This window comes from Canis lupus, chromosome 10, assembly GCF_048164855.1.
Source record: "Canis lupus baileyi chromosome 10, mCanLup2.hap1, whole genome shotgun sequence".
Taxonomy (NCBI): domain Eukaryota; kingdom Metazoa; phylum Chordata; class Mammalia; order Carnivora; family Canidae; genus Canis; species Canis lupus.
The window spans coordinates 46,705,633-46,731,707 of record NC_132847.1 but is presented as its reverse complement, the minus strand read 5'-3'; the positions used below and the strand labels follow the sequence as shown (position 1 = coordinate 46,731,707).

The following is a 26,075-nucleotide window of genomic DNA, read 5'->3' as shown; positions in this document are numbered from 1 at the left end:
AAAACCCAGAAGCCATAAAAGAAAGAAAAAATTTGTGTGAAAAAATTTTAAGTTTGGGTGTTGTCATAAATAAAATCAGTAACCAAACAAAAGATCTGGAACAAATAATTGCAAGCAATGTATAATAATCCTAATGTTAGTGAAGGCCGAATTCAGGGCCAATTTATAATAATGTGAAATCCACAAAGAATATCCACAGGAATATATGCCTTACATATGAATCTATCTGTATTTCCTTTATAGCTTTTATAAGGCAAAAACTACAGGAATCATGATGTGAAACAAGAAGTGCATGAGTAGTAGAAAAATAAGTAGGGATATTGAAGACCTAAATGAATTGATTGCTATAGATCACATTCTGTATTCTGAAAACATATCTCCTGTGGAGTATCCCCACACATTGATAATAAATTTGGTCATGAAATGTCAGTAAAGTTCTCTAAGAACTTTTGTCCTGATTTTAGAGCAGTAAAGAAAAAGCCTATGGGAAAAAAAAAAAAAAAAAAGCCTATGGAACTTCACCATCTACATATTGTAAAACTCAACAGCTTTTAGATTAAAGAGGAATTATAAACCATCTAAAAACTAACAAATAAAAAAAAAAAACCTTAATGAGCTCTAGGGGATACAGCTAAAGTAGTATCAGAGGAAAATTTTAGCCTTAAATATGTATTACTAATCCCCAAATATCTAAAATAAATCGACTAAGTATTCAAGAAGTTAGAAAAAAAAAACAAAATAAACTTAAAAACAAATGCATACAGATATGGCATACTTAAATAAAATCTGCATGGTTTCCAAGATAGAACCAAGCAAAAATATCTTCTCTTATTATTCCTATTCAGCAATGTGCTGGAAGTCCCAACAGGTTTAACCAAGCATGAAAAAGAAATAAAAGTCACAGATTAGAAGGAAAAGTAAAACTCTCTATTTGCAGAAGACTTAATGTGTTAATCTGTTGGGGCTGCTATCACAAAATACCACAGGCTGGATAGTTTATAAACAACATAAATTTATTTTTTAGTTCTGTAGTCTGAGATCAGGGTGTCAGCATGATTGAGTGAGGGCTCTTCTGGATTACAGATTTGTATTCTTACATGGTGGAAAGGCCTGTGAGATCTATGGAAAATCTTTTGTGAGAAGTGTAATTTGTTCCTGGCTGGCTCAGTCGAATAGCATGCAACTCTTGATCCTTAGGAACATGCGTTCAAGACCTATGTTGGGCGTAGAGATTACTTAAAAAAAGAAAAAAGAGATAATCCCATTCACAAAATCTGCAGTCTCATGACTTAACCACTTCTCAAAAGGTTTCACCTACTAATACCATCACTTTTAAGCATTAGGATTTCAGTATATGAACTTTGTCATGGACACAAACCTTCAGACCATGGCACAAAACTATATACACAGAAAATCCCAAGAATCTATCAAAAAACTCCTAGAAATACCTATGCAGTAGACAGAATAATGACTTCCCTCCAGAGATGTCTGTGTTCTAATATCTAGATGAACATATTAATTTACATGCACAAAGAACTTTGCTGATCTGATTAAATTAGGAATCATTAGATTATCCTGGATTAACCAATTGGGACCAGTATAATCACAATCCTTATAAGAGAGAGGTAAGAAGGTCAAAGACAGCCAAAAGAGATGGGGTGATAGAAGCAGAGGTTCCAGTAATATGTTTAGAAAGGAGTCAGAAGCTGAAGAATGCAGGGTGGCGTGTTAGAAACTGGAAAAGACAAAGAAATGGATTCTTCCCTAGAACCTCCAGAAGGAGGCAGCACTGCCTACACCTTGATTCTAGTGTCCTAAAAACTCATAAACTCCTATTGTAAGCCATTAGATTGATGGTAAGTTGTTGCAGTGGAAATAGAAAACTAATGCAAGATACTTGATTAAAATGTAGATGGAAGCCAGAGTTACAGGTTGGTTACGTCCAGCTATAGAGAGGTTTTGTTTGATTTTAAACATTTAAAACTTTCAAATGGTTTCTAGCATTTAAAAATTAAGTGATATCATACCAAAAACCTGGATTTCCTAGGAAGGCAAAAAATTATTTGAAGCTGAGTGTAGCTACTATCTTTCTTTATGGTATTTGTGTATGTCAGTGTGCTACATAGTACTTCATTTGTCTGTGTGTTAATATACAAAATATCTATAAAATGAAACTATAAAACAATTGATTAAAGGAAAAATACAAAAGGGCCAAAGGTTGGCCTTGGAACCAATAATGTCAGTTTGTCAGTTTCTTATCAACTGAGATGTACCTTTTCTACCTTTTTATCACAATTTTGATGAGTAAAAATAATTTCAAAAACAGGTCTAGCTAAAGCAATCTCATTAAAACATGAAAATTTGATACTTTATTTTAATGGGCAACCTATGTACTTTTGTTTTCATTTTTATTGGAAAGCACATAACATTAATAGCTTCTTGGACAATTGTAAGTTACACCTTTCAGTATAAGGTGTGTATATGGGTGTGTGTATGTCTATGGTGTTGAATATGCCCTATGTAAATCAATCTTGTTTTAACTACCAAAAATAACAAAGAACAGAAGCAGTAGTTATAAGAAATTTTTGATAGTGCACTACTTTAAAAGTTGAAATTAATGAGTGTTAACTTAAAACAATTATTATAGGAATGAGATTTAGGAACTATTAAGGTAAAACATCCATAGTTTCTAAATACCTTCATTTTCAAAAGGGTGAGGGATGGGATTGTCATTTAAGTTCTAAGTAAACAAATGAATGGATTTATATTATGTTAAAGTCTAAAAACCTCAGTATCTATGATTTTGCAGTGTTTTAGCAAACTTTTTTTTTTTTTAATTTATTTATGATAGTCACAGAGAGAGAGAGAGAGAGAGAGGCAGAGACACAGGCAGAGGGAGAAGCAGGCTCCATGCACCGGGAGCCCAACGTGGGATTCGATCCCGGGTCTCCAGGATCGCGCCCTGGGCCAAAGGCAGGCACCAAACCGCTGCGCCACCCAGGGATCCCTGATTTTGCAGTGTTTTAAAACTGTTAGGTATTGTGACAAGATTTGCAAATATTTACAGATCATGACAACTGCTTAAGAAGGACAGCAATTTCAAGTACATAAGTTACATAAAGACCTGGAATTAGAGTGCTGTCTCCATTTGGAAATGTGCTGGAAAAGAAGCTTTGTATCTAAAATAGCACTAAAAATGAGAGGTATTAGTTTGGCCTATAATGTAAGATGATTATGCTCTAGGGAATATGTTTGTAATATTTAAATTTTGAATACTGCAGTAAAATAATCAGGATTGGGGTTTTATATATAAAGAATAAAAATATAAATACTTTAGGGAGATCTTAGCAATATTTTAGAATTGCTAAGATCTAATAAGTATCTTTTCATGAATTTTAAATTAATGTGCTTTTAGTGAGCGATATTGAGAGAGAATTTGGTGGAAATGAAACTGTGATTCCCTATAGTTAATAAGCATTGTTGAGATAATATCACAGTTCTAGAAGATAAATTTAAAAATCCAGGTTCTTTTTTTTTTTTTTTTAAATAGTTATTTATTTATTTATGATAGTCACAGAGAGAGAGAGAGAGGCAGAGACACAGGCAGAGGGAGAAGCAGGCTCCATGTACCAGGAGCCCGACGTGGGATTCGATCCCGGGTCCCCAGGATCGCGCCCTGGGCCAAAGGCAGGCGCCAAACCGCTGCGCCACCCAGGGATCCCAAAAATCCAGGTTCTTAAAATAAGGTATACTGCAAAGTAGTTTCTATATTAGTGTTTTGGAAGTACTCTTCCTAGTCATTGCTACTTTCTTAGCAGAGGATGAACATGTTCTAAAGTAGTTATTATTAGATTCCAATTTTATTTAATTTATTTATTTTTAACAAACAAATTGTATTCTTTTTTTTTTTTTTTAAGATTTTATCTATTTATTCATGAGAGAGAGAGAGGCAGAGACATAGGCAGGGGGAGAAGCAGGCTTCTCACTGGGAGCCTGATGTGGGACTCGATCCCGGGTCTCCAGGATCATGCCCTGGGCCGAAGGCAGGAGCTTAGCCACCAAGCCACCCAGGCATCCCTGGATTCCAATTTTAGATATTAACTTTTTTTTAAAAAAAATAAGAGATTCCTGAATAGACTTTAGAGATTTTAGGTGACACATAAATTGAACCATTTTATATTCACTAGAATATTAAACTAGTGAATAAAATACACAGGAAATTGTTTTGCAAAGTGAATAATTCTTTGGCAGGAATTATTTTTAAATCTTCATTCTTCATTTAAGATGATACATCTGTTTTATGAATTTCAGATGTGAATATATTTGTTCAAAATGGAATACTTGGGTATTAAATATAAACGGTTGAAAGAGAAGTTGGTGTCATCTACTACTAGTTACTTCTATTTATGTGTAGCATAAATATCTCCAAATTAATTGTTGAGTCAGATGTTTGTACATTTGAAATTTTAAGATTTTGTCATAATTGACTTAACAGTCATAATTGACTTGATTTATACCTCTAAATGTGGAGTACATGTGTTCATACACTTTACTGAATGTAGTGTTATCTAAGATTTTGATCTTTGTTCATCCAATAGATAATAGTATATCCTTGGAATTTTTATTTGTAGTCTCTTATTTTGAGTGAAATTAACCGTCTTTCTATATATTACAGAGCTATTAGAGTCTTCTGTGAACTTTGGCATTTATTTACACTTTGTGTATATGTAGTTGGAGGACTTTTTTTTTTTTTTAATCCATTTTTGGTGATATGGGTTGCAGTTATTTTTGCTTGTTGCTCTTTTTTTTATACTTTTATACTTTGTTCAAGGCTTTTACTTTTTTTTGCATGCATAAATATTTCATGTTTATGTAGTCTAATATGGCAATCTTTTATGTTTTCTGAGTTTTATATTTAGATAAGGCATTCTCTATTCTGAAGTTAGAAAGTATTCTTCATATTCACTTCTAGTACTTTATGGATTTTTTTTAGATGTTTAATCTTTCATTCATTTGAAATTTATTTTGGTCTAAGTTTTAAAGTAGGGCTCTAAGATCCCCTTTTAATTTTCATTTTGCCATATTCCTCTTGACAGCCATGAAGAATTCACTTAGAGTATTACTTTTACAATTCTTGATTACACAATTATTCAATACGTTTATTCTATATGTTTCTTTTTATTTGCTTCCTTGTTTTCTGTCACAAACTTGTGTGAATTTGTACTTCAATTGACTGTTTTTTAAAGTTAATAGCCAAATATGTGGGCGTGTTTTTTAAAAAAATACAAATAGCACTCTTTCTGCCATCTTTCCCTGCTGCCATATTGGTGTGCATGAATGTCTTGGCACATGCTCTCAAAAGTATAAACAATGTCCAAAAAACCCACAAAGCCCCAAAACCCCACAAAGCCAGAAAGAGAGGCAAACTCCAGGTTCTTAACTAGTCCGTGCTCCAGAGTCATTGTTCGTTTTCTAACTGTGATGATGAAGTATGATTATGTTGGCGAATTTGAAATCATTAACAATCACGAGCTGGGGAAATTATTGGGAACCTCATAGGCAGATTAAACAAGCATGGAGTGATAGCCCCCAGATTTGATATACAACTCAAAGATCTATAAAAATGAAATAATCTGCTCCCATCCCACAAATTTGGTTTCATTGTACTGAATGAAAACCTCAACTGGCATCATGGACCATGGAGAAGCATGACAAAAACACACAGGAGGAAGAATTCTGGGATTCTTTTTCTAGGGATATAATACATATGTACAAATAAAATGCCTCAGTGGTGGTGGTGGGGAATCAAACAGTGCTATTTGTACAAAATAGTATAAAAAGGTATACAGTTTTAAATGTTTCCTTCTTCCATTTTCATTCCTATCCCTCTCAGGCCCTTTCTTGAGGGTTTGGGTCTTTCGTTGTTGTTCCTTATGTCTGCCATTTCATTAAAATTTTCAACATTTAAAATAATTCTATCTTGAAGTTTTAATAGCTTATCTTAGTTTACCCAGTAAGAAGGAATTTTCTGATGCCTGGGTGGCTCAGCAGTTGAACGTCTGCCTTCGGCTCAGGGCATCTGGGATCGAGTCCCACATCAGGCTCCTTGCAGAGAGCTTCTTTCTCTGCCTGTGTCTCTGCCTCTCTCTGTGTGTCTCTCATGAATAAATAAATAAAATCTTAAAAAAAAAAAAAAGAATTTTCTTCTGGAGCCTTGAGGTCAAATTCTGAGTAAAAACTGACTTTATGCTTTGAGATATATATAGCCATATGAATATGTATATAGCTATGGCTACATGTAATTTTTTTTTTTTTTTTTTTTGGTGGGCAGCAAAGCAAAGTTTATTGAACAATAGTACAAAGTTCCTGAAGAGGGAGGAGACCTGAGAGGGTTGCCTGGCTACATGTAATTTTTAGGCATTACTACTTGGAGAAGTATTTCTGTAGGTAATAGGAAGTCTAAATAAATGTAAAGAATGAAGTTTCTAGAAATAAACTGCCTGAATTTTAAATTTAACTTAAATTTAATGCTCGCCAGCGTAACTCCACAGCTTGCTTTCTCTCTGATGTTTGTCAAGTTACTTAAACCCTCCTGGCCTCAGTTTCCTCATCTGGACAATATGGGTAATACCAGTACATACCCTATAGGATTGTGATGATGATTGAGAAAAAGATTGTAAAGTGCTTACAATAGTACCTTTCACATGGTAAGCATGGGAAAAAAATATATTATTGTATTTGTTATGGGATTTTTACTCTGAATCTGTAATAATAACTATTCCTAAAATTGCACTTTCTGCTGATAAGTATTGGGGATTTTCCCCACATTTTTTTTTTATGAAAGCTTGAAGAAAGTGAAATAATTCATTGTGTTTTTTTATTATTATTCTTTACTGTTACTGCTTTTTAAAAAATTCATTGCTTACAAGTATCTAATTTTTTCATTTATTACAAAAATAGTTTAAAACTATTATATATATTTAAGCATAAAAAGATTTTTCTCACAAATGAGATCAATTTGTTATGTTGACATTACTTTTTATAAACTCATTTCTCTTAGATATATCTGAATTATAAAGAGCTGACTATGCTTTTAGGCTGGTAAAGGATAATAAATTGGTTATCTGTACTCCACTTATGTTCTCGTGTCCTTTATAAATTGCTGTTAGGCTATAATACTTAGATGTAGACTGTTCAACATAATATGGTAAATTTATCAGAAATGAGAGGATAGGTTTTTCAGAAACCCTTCATGGAAAGTACTAATAATCATTGACAAGATTGTGGCCTAATGCTTAGACTCCACACAATAGTAGCATGTTTATACATCCTACGTGTTGGTACCTTTAAATGCACTTATAAACTGATCTCATGCTAATTCCTTAAAAACATAGGGATATTAGAGATAAAACAAAGAGAAAATCCTCTTTGATTTCCTTTAGTCACTTTTATATAGAAAAGAGCTCCCTATTTAAGGAATTAGCTAGCTATTCATGAAAACAGAGTTACAGGGCTGCAGTTTACACAGTAAACACAAGTTCTTAGGGAATCATGGATTAGAGAAAAAGGAGTGTGGTAATTGTGATTCTTTGCATATTCAGGGAGAGGAATGGAGGTAAGAGTTACATTTTGCCATCCTTTGCTGAAGGAAGTTTCTGAGGGACACAGTGGAGATGTGGATTTATTTGATCTTTGGAAAAGCCCTTTGAGAAAAATTAAGATTGTTTTGCCTCATTTCTTAGTGTTTGAGGATTACAGTTTACCAGTATATGATTTAATTTTTTGAGTCCGCTTTAAGATTTTTGTGGTGTTTCAATTAAAAAAAAATTAAAGTATCATTTAGATACAGTACAATTCATCTTTTTTACTATATAGCTTTGTAAATTTGGACAAATGATGGTTTTTTATATACTACCATAATCATAATATAGAATAAGAATAGTTCCATCACAGTAAACATTTCCCCCATGACTCTTTGTAGTCCACTTCTCCCATCCCTAGTCTCTGACAACCACTGATCTGATTTCTGTCCCTATATCTTTTCTTTTTCTAGAGTGTCATGTAGAGTAGTAATACAGTATATAACCTTTTGAGTCTGGCTTCTTTCACTTAGCATAATGCATTTGAGATTCATTCATATTGGTGTGTATCAGTAGTTCATTTTATTGCTAAGTAGTTAGTATTGTGTGGGCCTATTATAGTTTATCCACTCCCCACTTGAGGTAATCTTGTAAGCAAAGTAATGACCTTTCACAGGTGTTTAGTCTGATCTTCAGAACCTGAGAGTATGTTACTTTATTTGACAAAAGGGACTTTGCAGATTTGTTTAAGGTTAAGGACTTTGATATGGGAAGATTATCCTGGATTATCTAGGTTATCCCAGTTTAATTCCATGAGTTCCTTAAAATTGAAGAGGAAGGCAGAAGAAGTCAGAGAGATCTAACCTGAACTTGACTAGAATCTGGGAGTGTTCCTCAGTTTATAGCCAGTAAGGAGTCAGGGACTTTGGTCCAACAAACTCCGTGAACTGAATTCTGCCAGCAGCCCAGATGAACGTAAAATGAATTTTCCCCTAGAGCCTCCAGAAAGCAATGCAGCCTGTGGACACTTTGATTTTACTCCAGTGAGAGTCATACCAGACTTAGGACTTACAAAACTGTAATATGTTTATGTTGTTTTAAGCTACCAAGTTTGTGGTCATTTGTTATGGCAGCAATAGAAAATTAATAATAGGACATTTTAGTTGTTTACAGTTTATGGTAGTTTCAAATATTGCCACTATGAATGTTCACATACAGGTTTTCCGTAGGAACACAAGTTTTCGGTTGGAACTTAAGTTTTCATTGTCCTTGGTCTAGTACCTAAGAGTGGGCGTTGCTAGGGCATGTCTGCATCCTCACTGATACTGTATATGAAAGTTCAGTTTGTCTGTTGTTTTGATTTTAGCCATTTTAATATATGTGTAGTGGTATGGCATTGTGGTTCCAAATTTGCATTTCCTTAATAACAAATGGCATTGACATATTTGTTATATTTATTTGCATCTGTGCATCTTCCTTGGTCAAGTGCATTAATACTTTTTTTAAAGGTTTACTTGTTTATTTGACAGAGAGAGAGTACAAGCTGGGGAGGGGCAGGCAGAAGGAGAGGCAGAAACTGGCTCCTTGCTGAGCAGAGAGCCCAACACGACCACAGGAGGAGAGGCTTGATCCCAGCACCCTGAGATCATGACCTCCGTTAAAATTAAGAGTCAGACGTTTAACTGACTGAGCCACCAAATCACCCTTGAGTGACTTAATTGTTTAACCAGTTTTTTAAGTTGGGTTGTTTTTTTTTTTGTGTGTGTGTGTGTGTGTGTGTGATTTCAGAGTTCTTTACTTACTCTGAATACAAGTCCTTTTTTATCAGATATGTGGCTTGCAAATATTTTCTCCCAGTCTCGCTAGTTTTTTATTCTCTCAACATTTCCTTAGAAGAGCAGATGTTTTTTATTTGGGGAAAATCCAAGTTGATCAATTATTTTTATTTATAGGCCATGCTTTGGTGATATCTTTGCTTATTAATAAAGTCACAAAGGATTTTTTTCCTGCATAATCATCTAGAGGTTTTACAGGTTTACATTTTTTATGTCTGTTATTTTGAGTTAGTATTTGTATATAGTGTAAGATATGGTTGTAAAATTATATACATATGGATATCTAGTTGTACCCATACCATTTGTTCAGTTCCAGTGAATTGCCTTTGTACTTTTGTTGCAACTCAATTGATCACGTAACTGTGGGTTTATTTCTGGACTCTCTTTTGTTCCATCAATATATATGTTTATTCTTTCTCCAATATCTTAGTGTCCTGATTACTGTAGCTTTATAGTCTTGAAATCTGATCATGTGCATCCTTCTTTTTCCAAATATTTTGGCTACCCTCGTTTCTTTGTTTCTTATTTTTAATAGAAAGCTCATAGAATGATAGGTTGGCTTCTTTTAGCCTCTGTTTTTATTCTCAGGAGACCGAGGAGAATTAAGAGTTCTACTTTTTGTTATGCCAGTTTGCCCGATTGTCAGCTTACTTTTGGCAAATTAGGAAAATGCTGGCATCTTCTTTATCCTTCCATTGAGATATCTTCTCTATGTTTTTTTTAATAAGAAATTGGCTTTTTCCCCTCTTTAAAAATATATTTTAAACTTTTAGTAATTCACATATGTAATTGTTCTTAAGTTCCACAGATCTCCCCAGTGTATTACTCTGACTTAAACAACGAATCCATTGAGTTCTGGAAAACAAATAAAATTCATTGAGTGTTGAGTTTTATAAGTTCTTTATATATTTTGGATACTGACCTTTTATCAGATAATGTCATTTGCAAATATCTTCTTCCATTTTGTAGGTTGCCTTTTAGTTTTGTTGATTATTTCCTTCACTGTGCAGAGGATTTTTATTTTGATGTAGTCCCAATAGTTAATTTTTTAATTTTGTTGTAAGGAAGGATCAAGAGCATAATTGTGTATGGGTTAAAAGAAGGAAAGTCAGATTGCCATTGGTTTGAGGACTTAAATCCCAGAGATGGGTATATGGCTTTCTTATAATTCAAAGCCAAGATTGTAAATTAAGCTGCTTTAAGGAGGAGCACCTTGGATGGGAGAAAGGAATTAGAAAAATAAAAAACGTGCTTCACCCCACCCTCAATGGAAAGAAATACAAAAAGCCATTGCAAGATTCTTAAACCAAAGCAGATTTAACAGTGTGTTCTCTCCCTCCCCTACTTTTCTGTGTTGCCTTCTCTCTCTCTCTCTCCCAATTGTTATAAAATTCCTTTTTATAAAAAGATTTGTTTATTTGAGAAAGGTGTGTGCACACATGAGCGGGGGGGGGGGGGGGGGGGGAGGGGGGTGTTAGTTGGGTGGTGGGAAGAATCTCAACCGTGAGCCTGAGTGGAGCCCTAAGCAGGGCTGGATCTCCCAACCCTGAGATCTTGACCTGAGTCAAAATCAAGAATTGGATGCTTAACCAAAATGAGCCACCCAGGCACCCCTACAGTTGTTATAAAATTCTTACATAAAGTATTTGATAGGAATATTTAAATGTCATTTAAATATAAATTAGAATTACTTTAGTTTTCCTGACTCTAACACCTAGTATGTCTTATCTGAGAGTAGACATTTTTTATTTTCATGAAACTAGAAATAAAAAGACATCATATGTACTTAAATGGTTTTCTTACACTTTAAAACGTTTCCTTTTTTTGTGTATATCATCTCTTTCATGCTCTTTGGTGAAAATCTTTAAATTGTTTTAGAGAGCTCTGGAAGTAGTTGCAAAGCCTACATCTTGGAAAAATTACTTGGTATAGATTTTAAAATTCCAAGCTATTTTCTCTAATATTTTTTCCGACTTCAGATAGTACTGGTGGAAAATCAGCTAGCATTTCATTTTTCAGCCACAAGATGGTGGACTTGTACTGCATCCACTGTCTGAAATTCTGTTTGGTGACTTTCTTCAACAACACGTTCAGACCTAACTAAAGATAAAACAGAATGTTACAAAAGTTCACTTTGGGTACAAAAAGAAATTCTTTATAGCAGCAGGTAATCTTTATAGAGGTGTTCAGTTTTATTAGAAGGGGAACCAACAGGTTTTCACAAAAAATAAAATAATGCATACAGTAACGCATCTTACTACATTATTTTTAAAAATGTTTATTTGGCAATAACTTCAGTTATTAAAATGTTAGAAGAATAAGAGCAGTATAAGAAACATCCATATATCTTTTACCTAGATTTACCTATTATTAACATTTATTTATTTATTAACTTATTTGCACACCCTCTTTTTATAGATGTATTTATTTTAAAACAGTTGAAGCTATAAGTTACATACATTATGACACTTTACCCCTAAAGACTATATTGTGCTTTTTTTTTTTTTTTAAGGTTAGTGATACTCTATGTATATAGCCACAACACCCTATTTCAGTAAACTTAACATTGGTGTGATACTTTTATCAAATCTACCTTCAGTATTTCAGTTTGTCATTTGACTCAATAATGTCCTTTATCACGTTTTCCCCCTTTAGTTCACCAGTGTCATGTCAAGTATAACATTTAATTGTCATGGCTCTTTTTAACTTCCTTTAACTTGAAATATTTTCACAACCTTTATTTGCCTTTTATAAAACATTGGCATTTAACTCCCCACCCTCTTTTAATAGAACAATACTTCTTTTTTTTCCATTTGGGGCTTAACTGATGACTCCTTCATGATATAGGTCATACATTCTCAGCTTTAATATTGCATAGGTGATGTTGTATCCTTTGGGTATTACATATACCCATGGCCCTCCTCCCCACTTTTTAAGTTTACTTATTTAAGTAATCTGTCCACCCAACATGGGGCTCAACCTTATGACCTTGAGATCAAGAGACCCAGGCTCTTCCCACTGAGACATCCAGGCATCCTGCCCATGGCCTTTTTAATGGTGATCTCTTATCTGGGAGTAAACTTTTTTTTTTTTACATTATATTTCTTTTTACATTATGTTTTTGTTCAAGTCATTTAGATATATTGCTTAGAAGAATAATTAGGTGCCCATTCAAGGATGTGTAAGAGCAAACAAACATTTTCTCTAAAGGAAGATACTTAGGAATAGATTAATGCTCCCAGTAGGTAAAAATCTAATTTGACTGTAAGGCTTGAGGTAGCACATTTTAACTTTATTCCTTGCAAAGCTCTTAATGCACTATATTGACATTTTATCTGTCCCTGGATTGCCAAAGAATATTTGTTCATTTCTTCGTTGGGATCTGCCAGTCATTCTGGTGAAAGAATAAAGTCTGAGTAGGTGATATTAGACAGTTATATATAAAACAGGTATCTCAATTTTAAATTTTTTATGTATTCTAACTAATAACAGATCCAAATAATTTTGTAGTCTCTATTTGAGTTTGTGCTTGCATTACTAAACACGTTGAGTGCCAAATAAGTTGCCAGGAAAGAATATTGTAAATTCAAGGAAGTGATCATAAGTCTTTATCCTTTGGTTATTTGAAAGATTTGTTATTAAGTGGATAGAAATAGTTTTGTGAGTAGGAAAATTCCCAAAATACTTTTTGTATGTTAGTTTTAGGATATGTATAGAAATTCTCTAAAGGGTGTAATACGTATTTATAAAGAAAATAGTCATTTTGAATATTTGCACCTAATTAATTTCTTTGGCTGAAAAGTATTTGTAACATTAATATTTAGATGGTATAATGCCCTCTAAGAAAGAATATTAGTTTGGGGTTCTGTTGGAGAACATGGTGAATCAAAACTTTTTTATGATCTTATACTTTAATCCATTTACTTTGATTACATATGTATATTACATATAAAATATGTATTTCCCACATACTGTAGACATCAAAGCATTTGAGGTATGAAATTAGATGAATATAAAATAATTTGAATGCCAAAGTGCCCATTAAATTTAACAGTTGAAGTTGGAAAATTACTGGATTCCTCTGTAAGTTATGATTTCTCCTACCAGCTATCCTGCAGGGTATTGGAAAGGAGAAAGTTACGTCCCTATTCCTTCCAGTTTTGTCCCTTGATTTTTACAAAGACATATACTGCTTAAATTGGTGGTGGTTTATAGCTACTGCTTTTGACATGTATACATGTTTCTGAGTTTCCGAAGTGCACTGAATGGTGTCCTGGGGGCTTAGAAGAATTCAGTGTGTCTTCCCAAGTGTATGACTTAATTCTGGGAACCTGAACAGTAAGTATTATTTGATTGAATATAGTTTTAAAAATGGTTTTTATTTTTATTCCTCAGACAAGACACCTCTGTAGATTCTACTTCAGCTGTGAGAGAGAACAAGCAACCTGAAGGTTTGGAATTAAAACAAGGTATGAATCAAGTAGTTAATTTTTATATAACGTTTTCTTGAAGATTATAAACATTTTACCAGTAATGAATTTTCACTGCTGCAGGTCACGTCCATTTTACAGATAAGGAAACAGAATAATTTATTTGGTCCAAGATCAAAAGAGTAAAGAACATATCCTTTATTTCATGACTCCTTTAGCTACTGGAGTAGTTCTACCATAGTGATATGTGGCTGCAATATCACCAGAAAGCTTTCATCTTGAATAGTTTTAATTTCGTAATCTCTGCTATATATCATCAGCTGCAGTATGTATATTGGAGATTTGTTAACTGGATAGTTTTGGGTTATATAAGGAAAAACAAAAAAACTTTATGGGGTGACCTTTTTGGTCTTTTCTGTGGAGATACTTTGTTATTATTCTCTTCCTTATTTGTTTTCTATAAATCAGTAGTTTTTGACATTATCAGCCAGCAGAAGTGAAATGGTAGTTTGTAATTTATTCAAGCCAAGTAGATCAATAGGGTTGATCTTTCACATGTCTTTTTTGTTTCTCTTATTCTCGTAGGGAAAATTGAAAGTAAAATAAATTTTTATTAGTTATTCAAAGACCACTTCACATTTTTCCTCTGTTCTGATAAAATTACTTCAGAGCAATGAGAATCTCCTGTAGCCAAAATGATTGTTTTACATATTATGTAAGCAACTAATCTTTGATTGGCTTAAAATAGTTTCTCTGAAACTTGAGTTATAAGAACTTATTTGGTAAAGGGAAGTAGGTCATCAGTTTATTTAGGCAGAATTTCTTTTTTTTTACTTGTAGCCTGGGTTATTGATGCTTAATTGACAAAGTGAAAAAATAATTGGATAACTTATTTTGTGATTCATTAAATTTATAGATAGAACAAAATTAAGATTTTCTGTAATTCTAATTTATGTATTCTGGGTTTTTTTATAAATACTTCTGATGGTTTCAAGAATTCCGTTGTTTTTCAGAAGTCCTCTTGTGTTGTTAACCTCTTAGATAGACCAATATATATATATATATCTCATTATGTTCTGACTACTTCTGAGCACCCACCAAAGACATAAACTCAAATTCATAGTTTCATTTACATTTATTTGTCATATATAAATGCTAAGCACACATTATTTTCATTTAACTCTTATACCCCATGGGTAATTGGACAGGTCTGCTGTTCTTACTGTCTTTGTTTCTATTCTTTGCATCTAATGAGCAGGCAGTGTGGAGGGTATGCTGTTTGATCATCTAGGAGAGAAGAATGTCATGTAATTGACATGGTTGATTCCAATTCCTAGGGAAAAAGGAATGGAGACCTCAAAGTACAAATTAGCCAGTGCTGCCTTCTTCTTCTTTCTTCTTTCTTCTTTCTTCCTTCTTCCTTCTTCCTTCTTCCTCTTCATTTATTTATCCATGAGAGACACAGAGAGAGAAAGGCAGAGACACAGGCAGAGAGAGAAGCAGGCTCCATGCAGGGAGCCTGATATGGGACTCCATCCCGGATCACGCCCTGGGCCGAAGGCAGGCACTCAACCACTGAGCCACCCAGGCATCCCGCCAGTGCTGCCTTCTAAGGGTAGATGTTTACTCTCATGTTCAGGTACTTGGAGTTCTTTAGAATTCGCTTCCTACTGTCAAAAGCCTATTTTGCTTTGATTTTATGTTAACTTCAGTAATTTAAAAACCAGCCATAGAGGCAAAGAGGGAGAGAAAAATTGCTCAGAGTAGCCAGAACCTATGTAGACCACTCTCAGGTTCTCACATAGGCTTCAGAAACATCAAGAACACACTGTCATCAGTAAGTGATAGCAAGCAGAGATGAGTAAACATAAGATCAAAGCACAGCAGTACCATCTTGCTTTTTTTTTTTTTAAGAAAAGAGGGAAATAATGAAGTCTTCTAGAAAAATGTCTATAACAATAGTTAAAATATAAAATGTTTTGTTGCATAATGGAACAAACATAAGTTATTTAGAATATTCAATTCTAAGTAGAACATCTAGGTAAATATTAGTATAGCAAAAATCTGAACCAGATAGTAAGTAACTTGATTGGAGTTTCCACAGGAAGCTGAGGTATACCAGGAAATAGAAATCCTAGTAGTCTCAATAGATTGTTGCCTTTTTCCCTAAATGAACTAATATTGTCTATTTTTAATATGCAAAACTTGCAGAGTTTAATATTATCTCTAACTTTTCTTGCATAGCTAGCTGTTCGTGCTCACAGTGAGCTCAATAAAAACAGAATATAATACTCCTTGTGAATGTATTGTTTTGTTTAATGGCTTGACCGTTCAAGAAAATTCATGGAAGCTTAATTAGAATTACAGTAACCCTTTGTTCAGTAGACCAAAATATAAAGCAGCATTGAATTTTTCTTTGCTCTTTCTGAATAAAATAAGTCTTATTATATGACCTATTACATAGTGTGTGATACACGTTATTTAAATTACACTTTGAATTTTTTTGGTTTCTTAGCTTCTAAAATACTCAAATATTGAGAAATATTAACTATGAATTAGTTAATTGAAATTGGCATTTTTTGTTTAGTTTTTGTTTCATCTGTCTTGTTGATAAATATCATAAACAAGTTTTGCTGAAGATGAGTATCAAATAGCCTGCTAACTTCTCCCATACTTTAATGGTGGACTAGTAGCCGAAGATATACCTTCACTGTGCAAAAATTATTTAAATGTAAATTCAATCTACTGGTTGATTGGTACTATAGTAAAATAGGAACTCTTCTGTTGGGATTAGTTTCCTAACTCATTTTTAGCAAGAGGGCAGCTGTATAAGAAACATCAGTTACAGTTTTGCTCTTTATCTTTGGCACAGCTGTGTTTGTGTACATGAGCACATATACATGTACAAGCCTGAGATCTTTGATTAATTTCCTGGAGGATCTTAGGGTTTGTATTATTGAAAAAGTTTACCTAAGTTTTAAAAATAAGAATTATTTGATTTTATTTTTTTAGATTTCTTTATTTGAGAGAGTGCTCGAGAGCAAGGTGGGTGTGGCAAAGGGAGAGAAGGAGAGAGAATCTCACACAGACTTCCCACTGAGGGTAGAGCTTGATACATGGCAAGATGCCCCAACCCCAAGATCATTGGCCAAAGCTAAAATCAAGAGTCAGTGGCTCAACCAACTGAGCCACCCAGGTGCCCCTGAAATTTATGTTAATTTTCTAAATTGGTCTAAATAGCACAACTATTTAAAAAAAAATGAAAACTGATATTTGTTGGAGGTATTTAATTTGTAGAAAATATTTTTAAAATAATAAAATCTCTGCTAATATTCTCTTATATATATATCTATAAATAAATAAATTTGCTTAAGACCTTCACTAGTATTAAAATAATGGTCTATATTTAAATTATTGCTTTAAGCTTTACAACCAGGTCTATGTATAATTTTGTAAATTATTCTCCTTTGTAACGTAAGAATTTAGCTCCCAATTTTGCATTTCTTCTTGGAAGTGGTCATGAGAAATATTTTTAACTATACATGAGAAATAGCTAAGTCAAATTTGGATATTTAGGTTGAAGAGGAGGTGAGGTTTTTAACACTCATTTTAAAATATTTGAAGGGCTGTCAAGTGGAAGAGTGATTAGGCTTCTTCTATATTGCCTGTGAAAATAAAAATAAGTCGGCCAGTAGGTCGACTTATCATTAGATAGATTTAGGTTCAACTTACTTATCTCAAATAAAAGTATCAGAAAATGCATAGGCGGTCTTCCTCATTGCTGATGAGTGTTTGAACACAAGTTACATAAACTACCACTTGGTGGCTCTGTTGTAGAGCAGATTGAAGCAGTGGTTGGATCTTTAGCCTTAATCTTGAAGTTTCTTTCTGGTTAGATTTTGTAAAGACCAGTGCCTAGTGCAGTGTCTGTACTTTTTCTTTCTCTATATTTTTTATTCTATTAGGAAATTATTCTTCCTGTTAGAGAAAGACATGCAAATATACACACCAAATTTTGCTGTGGTTAGGCTCAAATTCTCCCACTGTTGTTGTGTTTTTAAAAACTAATGTAGTTGCCTCATGTAATTAAATTTTGACCTTGCAGTTCATGAATTAGTGTATGATGGACAGCTTTAAGAATTCTTGTGTTAACAAGAGCTTCAAAAAGTTGAAAGGTAGACTTTAGGGGAAAAATGTTTATTAGTGGTTGAACTGTGTGGTGGAAGTTTAGATATTTTCTTTGGGCTTTTTTCAGCCTTCTAGACTGTGGTCACCAAAGTGTAATTATACACTTCAGAGATTGCAGGAAAAAGAATACCAGTACTTTTTAAAATATATATTTTTTAAATTTTATTTAAATTCAATTAACATAATGTATTATTGGTTTCAGAGGTCAAGGTCAGTGATTTATCAGTCTTATATAACACTCAGTGCTCATTACATCACGTGCCCTCCTTAATGCCCATCACCCAGTTACCCGTCTCCCCTACTGTCCTCCCCTCCAGCAACCCTCAGTTTGTTTCCTATGATCAGGAGTCTCTTATGGTTTGTCTTCCTCTCTGATTTCGTCTTATTTATTTTTTCCTGCCTTCCCCTCTATGCTCCTCTGTTTTGTTTCTTAAATTCCACGAGTGAGATCATATGAAAATTGTCTTTCTCTGATCAGCTTATTTCACTTAGCATAATATCTTCTAGTTCCATCCATGTTGTTGCAAATGGCAAGATTTTTTTTGATGGCTGAGTAGTAGTCCATTGTATATATTTATATATATATATATGTATATATATACATATATAAAAATATACACACACCACATCTTTTTTATCCATTCATCTGTTTTTGGATGTCTGGGCTCTTTCCATAGTTTGGCTATTGTGGACATTGCTGCTATAAACATTGGGGTGCAGGTGCCCCTTTGGATAACTACATTTAATACCAGTACTTCTGAAGTGAATAAATACATATAAGCATATATGTTTTTCTCTCCATTTAAAAATTTCTGATTCCATATATCATTATATTAGTACATACTAATTTATTATAATCTAATTTTATAAGTAAGTAAAAATATATACTGGAGCAGGTACTTAAAAACATTTTCACTGATGTGTTTATATAAGTAATGAAATTGTGAGACTCCTTTTAGACTATCAAAGAATTGATGATGGTCACAGCTTACTCACTTATTACTTGTAAAAATTAGATGTGATGGAAGAGATTTTTCCCAATATTTAGCAAAGGTATTAAATATAAAACTGTATGAGGCCATTTGAATCCTTAAGGTGAGGGATAAATGGAAAAGTTCAACTGATCTTTGCTCTTATTGCTATTATTGTTACTGCTGTTGTTCTAACATAGTCCTGCATCAGGAAGAGCAAAGGTGAGTAAGTAGACTAGAATGAAGAAATGAATTTGCAGTTAAAATTGAGTTTTGCTGGAAAGAATTTCATAACCATAGCTGAAGGAATATATATAAGTTATAAGAAGTTAAAAAGATAATGAGAAGATAGTATTAAAGATAATCAGAATGCCCTTAGAGACTTCTGTTGCTTTGTGAAGAGAGAATGAAGATCATCAGTTAATTAAGCAGCATTTGGAGGAGTTTTATATGTATGTGTTGCTGTCAAAGCCTCTGGATTGGCAAGTGAGCTCTGTGCTGTGTCTTCCTTTGAAGACCTAAATTGCAGGCATGAGTGTGTGTGAGTGTGGGAAGACTGATAAAAAGTGTTTCAGGCCGTTTGGAGCTGGAAGCAGAGAAGCAGATGGACAACTGATTTGTTCTCCAAGTTTTTAGTCTAATTTCTTTTTTGTTAGTCCTTGATTATTTCCTTGACTGGCTCTAACCAATAAGTATTCATAAAATGCAGCTTCTTAACATGAATTAACTTCTTAAAAGGATTTTTATTTTTATTTTTATTTTTTTATTTTTTTAATTTATTTTTTATTGGTGTTCAATTTACCAACATACAGAATAACCCCCAGTGCCCGTCACCCAATCACTCCCACCCCCCGCCCTCCTCCCCTCCTACCACCCCTAGTTCGTTTCCCAGAGTTAGCAGTCTTTACGTTCTGTCTCCCTTTCTGATATTTCCCACACATTCCTTCTCCTTCCCTTATATTCCCTTTAAAAGGATTTTTAGAAACTCATTCTGGGGAAATGACGTCCAGTTCAGCAGTTGGTGAAGTAAAAAGAGATTTATGGTATAACCGTCAGTGCGATTTAAGAATTTACATTTCTCTTCTCAATTCCTTTGAGCTTTTTCACAAGTTATTACTAGCAGTGACACCAAACAGGATCTTCCCGCCTTTTCATCTGTCCCCTTCTGTGTAGTAGTTTCACAAAAGGGTGAGAATTACGTTTTGTGTGGCAGATTAGCCCATACTGTTTCTTTTTTCCTTTTGAAGATCCCTGTGTTACATTTAATTGTGCAACTTCTCTGGATTAAAAAAAAAAAAGTCAACTGGCAAGGTTTTTGGGTGCATAATGGTTTGTGTGTGTGTGTTATTAAAAATCACATTTTGAAGAGTTTGATTTAGTATATGAAGAAAATGTTCGTTTCCATGTTTCTTTAAATTCTACCCATTCTATCTTGTGATGTATTTCAAAGGATCCTAGACATAGTCTTAGGGCAGCTGCTTTGGAGGTTACACAGTTCAAACCTTTGACAGATGTTTGAATCCCCTTTGGATCCACTCTGCTTTTTAGTAATTATGTTCTTGTTCAAAGGATTAGCAAAAGTGCCTCCTTATATAGAAATATTCCTACCAAAGGAAAGATAGTAAACATTAGGCTTGCAATTATATGTTGCCAGTTTCTGAACTTTTTGCATGTCCTATACCACAGTCTATAATTTACTTAGAAGTTTTAGTTGAGATATCATATGTAGTATATGGTCTTTTCAGGTTAATTCCTTTCACTGAACAGTATGCATTTGACATTCTTCCATGTCTTTTTGTGGCTTGATAGCTCATTTCTTTTTATTGCTGAATGATCTTCCATTGTATGGATTTATTGCAGTTTGCTTATCCATTCACCTATTAAAGGGCATCTTTGTTGCTTTCATATTTTGGCAATCATGAGTGAAGCTGCTGTAATCATTTGTATACAGGTTTTTGTATGGATACAAGTTCAGCTCTGGGTAAACACCAAGTTCAGTTTTATAAGAAATTGCCATGCTGCCCTTCAAAATGCTGTACCATTTTGTATCCTGCCATCAGTGAATAAGACTTTGCTTTGTTCCACGTCCTTGCTAGCATTTGGTGCTGTCAGTGATTTGGATTTTGACTATTCTAATAGGGGTGTAAGTGGTATCTTTTTGTTTTACTTTGCAATACCTTAATGACATATGATGTTGAGCATCTTTTCAGGTACTTCTTTGCCATCTATGCATCTTCTTTGGTGACTTGTCTCTTTACATCTTTTGCCCGTTTTTTTATTTGGGTTGTTTGTTTACTAATTGTTGAGTTTTATGAGTTCTTTATATATTTCAGATACCAGTCCTTTAACCAGGTGTGTTTTGTGAATATTGTCTCCCAGTCTGTGTCTTGTCTTTTCCTTCTCTTAATAATTTTTTCATATTTAATACATTTTTTTAGCTCTATGTCTCCTACATATTTTATTTATTCAGGTGCGCTTAAGGGACCTACAAGAAGAAGATAAATTCAGTCTGAACGAGCATTTTCATTTGTGATGCTTCAGTGGGCATTCTGATTCTGTTAAGATCTGGGAGGCACTATCGAATATTTAAATTGCATAGATTTTTTTGAAATATATTTGGGTTTGGAGTTTGGTTCTGCCACTTCAGTTTTGTGAACAATAGGGCAAGTTACTTGAACTCTGTTCCTCAGTTTCATCATTTGTAAAATGGAGATAATAAAGATGAGTGCCTATTCCAATATGTTGGCAGAAGGATTAAATGAGTTAAGACATGTTAAGTGCTTTAGAGAAGTGATCAGTACATAGTAGATGCTTAGGAAATATCAACTCTTGTTATAAATATTTCTGCCATTATTATTATTATCATTAGAATTTTCTGCTACATCCCCTCAATATCATCCTTGCTGTCTCTAATTGGTAAAAGGGTCTCTATGTTGAAATATAGGCTGCTATTATGTAACTCCTGCTCATTTGCCCTTATGTGTCCTTTGGGTTATAGAAAATGAACTTAATATTTTTTTCTTTTTTCTTTTTTCTTTATTTTTTAAAATATTTTTTGTAAATGATGTTTGTTCAGATTTTGAAGCTGATCCCTTCTTCCAACAAACAAATTATGGTTTTGTGTTAGGCACCAGAAAGATAAAATATGGCCTGGCTTGGAGAGAACTTCTCTAATAAAGGAAAACAAAGGTGTAAATTAATTTTTTCTATGTACCTGTGTCTGAAAATAAATTATATAGTCCCCATCTCTTCTCTTAAAATGGGTGAACTCTTTTTGTTCCTGAGACCAGCCCCTCTATTTGTGTAGTGAACACATTCTCTTTTGGTACCTACAGGTGTTTTTTCTGTTCCAAAGATTGCCCCTCTCTCTAGTGAACTATTATTGCCAGCAGCTATTTGACTGGTATTGCTGAGTCCTTATCTTGACCTATCAGCCATATGTGATACCTATTGATTATTCCTCCTTCCCTGATACTCTCTTCTCAGTCTGCTTTTTGTCATGTTCTCCTCTACCTGACTTCTAAAGGGTTAGTGTCCCACCACCTTCTCTTTGGACTTTTGTTTTTAAAAACACTTTTTAAAAAATTCTTAAAGGATTTTTGTTAGAGAGAAAGCTCAAGCCACGGGGGAGGGGCAGAGGGACAAGCAGACTCCCCCCTGAGCACAGAGCCTGACATGGTGCTCAATCCCAGGACCCTGAGATCATGATCTGAGCCAAAGACTGAGTCACCTCGGTGCCTCTGGACTTTTTCATTTTCCTACATCTTATGTAATTCTAAGATTGGCAGCTACAAATTTATTTCTCCAATTCATACTTCTTCCCAGCCTTTTATATCTAGCTTACTTATTAGATATTCAGTAAGTATCTTAAAGTTAATATGTTCCAGAGAAAATTCTAGATTGTTCCCTGACCTCTCTCCCCCCACCCAAAGCAACAAAGAAGAAAACAATACCACTCCCCCTCCAAATCTTGCTTCTCCTACAGTCTTCTCCATCTCAATGAATAACAGCTACATTCCTTTGAGTGTCTAGTTCAAGAATCTCTGTTTCATTCTTGAGTGCTTTCTTTCATCTCTGTCAACAAATCATGTCCAGCTCTACTTTTACAATATTCAGAATCCAACCATTTCTCACCTCTTCTTAGACATATTTTTGTGGTGTTGATTCTTTCAACATTCTGATTCCTCTATTTCTACCTGTGCTCCCCTGTAGTCTCTTCCATTTCTGAATGACTATAAAAATTAAAAACTCAAAATGGTCATGTCACTGTTCTTATCAAAGCCTTCCCATATCTTTCTATCTCCAACAAAATCTGAAATCCTTCCTTCCTGTGGCCAGTACAAGCCATATGTGATATGGCCTGTCACGCTCCCCCCTTACTCATTCTCCTCCTCCCTTTTCAGTTTCCTCTGGCACTACAAGTACTGTTTTGTCAGGGACTTTGCTTTTGCTGTTCACTCTGCCTTTATGCTCCTCCCCAAGATAACCATGAGTCTTCCACATGTCATTTTGATCCTGGTCAAATGTTACCTTCTCTGTCTAAACTATTTAGCACTACTTTTTTTCAGAATTCATTAACCTCTTAATAAACCTAGAATTTTGCTGAGCATTGGTGTCAGATATACTGTATTATAGTTTTGTAGAAGTTACCTTTTCTTGAACATAGAACTATGATGCTCAGGCACTTGGGTGGCTTAGTGGTTAAGTGTCTGCCTTTGGCTCATGTTGTGATCTCAAGGTGCTGGAATCAAGTCTCGCATTGGGCTTCCCATAGGGAGCCTGATTCTCCCTCTGCCTATGTCTCTGCCCCTCTCTGTGTCTCTCATGAATAAATAAATAAAATTAAAAAAAAAAACTGATGCTTTATCATGTGTCTAGTTTGCAGCATATCTCAGAATATAAATGTGAATCTGTTGTTTGTGAGTACAGGTTTTAGTGCTTGTCATTCAATTTGTCCAAATCTGAGAAACTCATACACCAGTGATGTACTCTTATTTAGGTCAACTAGTTGTTCTTTAAGATGCGACATCTCCAGATCAACTGTGGCCTTCCCTACCTACTTGTACTTTTCCACTTCTCTTACTAAATATCACCTAGTTCCTACTGCTGTTGCCTATTTAATTACTTATCTGATCCTTTGTAAAGACTGGCAAGAGGTCACTGTTGTGCTTTTTCTCCTAGAATGGTGATGTCTTCAGAGGCAGTAATATTGGATACTAGCCTTTTATATATTCTCACTTGTGTATTTTATTCTGTTAGGCTCACATATTTCTGAACTAACTTTATCTCTAGCACCTGTCTTTCCATTCTGTCCCTTACACTTGGAGTTGTTTCTTCTGTCAATATCACCTAATAGATTCTAAGACCTACTTCATATCACATATTTATGAAGATCTTGACTTTTCCCTATTGTCTTAAACACTCTGAAATTCTGGCATACTTTATATTTGTACAGTTTAGTACTTGAAGGTATCCTGTCCATATTTTAAGCAAACATAAATACCACAAAGGCAAAATCTATGCCTTAATCATGCTACAAATACTGAGTTTACCTTACCTGTAGCATTTTGTAAGGCCTGTCTCTTCTGTGGCCTCTCTAGCATTATTGTGGCATTAATAGACATTGAATGAATATTTATTGATTCTTGGAGTAATTTCTGAATTTATCATTTACAAAAGTTAGGTTTATAGGCTAGAGGGCACTTAGTTATCCAGAAGTTCAGTGTGGGTTTGGTAGAATTCTAGATAGTTGTTCTGTATTAAGTTGTTTACATTTTCTTCTGTATCTTAGTAACAGTGTCATGATTAAATTTTGAATATGGTGGTTAACATGATACACTTAAATTTATATCAGTAGTTTAAAACACTGCATGAAGGAATAACCCAAGTTCTGCCTGTTTTGCTGAGAGGAAGATTAAAGTCCTCTACAAAAAATAAATAAATAAATAAATAAATAAATAAATAAATAAATAAATAAATAAATAAAGTCCTCTACAAAAATTATTTTTATATACTAAAAAAAAACCCAATTGTTTCTTTTTTTTTTTTTTAAGATTTTATTTATTCATGAGAGACACACACACAGAGAGAGAGAGAGAGAGAGAGAGAGAGGCAGAGACACAGGCAGAGGGAAAAGCAGGCTCCATGCAGGGAACCCGATGTGGGACTCATTTCTGGTCTCCAGGATCCAGGCCCTGGGCTGAAGGCAGTGCTAAACCACTGAGCCACTGGGCTGCCCCAATTGTTTCTTTTTCAGAAAATAAAGTTTTGGTTTCTTGAAAAAGCTAGAACTCACTAGAACTGTTGCAAGTTGACTTTCTACTAGAATACAGTAAAGTTGTGTTCCTTGTAAGTTAAAATTTAGTAAAACCAAACTTTTTTGTTGTCTCAGAAAAGAAATCCATGGAAGCATAGCATTGCTGTCCAATAAGCTATGGACTTTGTTACTAATGAGATTCTAGCAGGTTGATAACACTAGAAGCCTTGGAGAGTTAAGATTCTACAGGGAAGGACCTAGAGGGGAGGATGGTAAAATGTGCTATTCTAAATGGCATAACCACTGAATGTGATTAACTTAAAATTAGAGGAGAAAAACTAAAAGAGAAAACAAACGACTTTAACTCTTTTGATAACCAGCTATATGATTGCCTAGTAGGAATATAGGATTTTGATTTTCTTGTATTCCCCTCCAAGATATATATATTTTTAGATATTTTCAAAAATGTTACTTATTTAGGGTTTCTGAATAACAATCAACTTAAAAAAGAACTTTTTATCTTGGAAATTTTTAAGCAAAAATAAGAAAAAAATAGCATTAACTTCCATGTACTCTCTCCTACTTCAGTTATCCACCTGTGACTAATTTTTTCATCCATACCACTGCCTGCTTCATATTGCTAGATTATTTTAAAGCATATTCTAAACATCTTTTCAGTTGGTTTGTAAATATCTCAGTGTTTGTATCTCAAAGATTAGAGATCTCTTTTTAAGCATGATCATAATGCCTTAAAAAGTTAACATTTCTTAATATTAGATATTCAGAGTTTTCACATTTAACCTACTATTCATTGG

The 26,075-nt window shown here is 34.0% G+C and overlaps 1 protein-coding gene and 1 long non-coding RNA gene across 3 annotated transcripts in view; one reads left to right on the top strand and one right to left on the bottom strand.

Annotated features, from left to right (window-relative positions):
• CAAP1 (caspase activity and apoptosis inhibitor 1) overlaps window positions 1-26,075 on the top strand; it is a 49,103-nt gene that overhangs the window by 14,910 nt on the left and 8,118 nt on the right. For both annotated transcript variants that reach the window (XM_072841582.1, XM_072841581.1), the window contains exon 5: window positions 13,811-13,884. In XM_072841582.1, coding sequence (XP_072697683.1) covers window positions 13,811-13,884 — 74 coding nt within the window. The remainder of the gene's footprint in view (window positions 1-13,810; window positions 13,885-26,075) is intronic.
• Window positions 993-24,768, bottom strand: LOC140641551 (uncharacterized). The gene is made up of 3 exons (XR_012038133.1): window positions 24,562-24,768; window positions 11,219-11,515; window positions 993-1,235 (listed from the first exon to the last, which is right to left on the bottom strand). It is a non-coding gene; the product is annotated as an uncharacterized lncRNA (long non-coding RNA).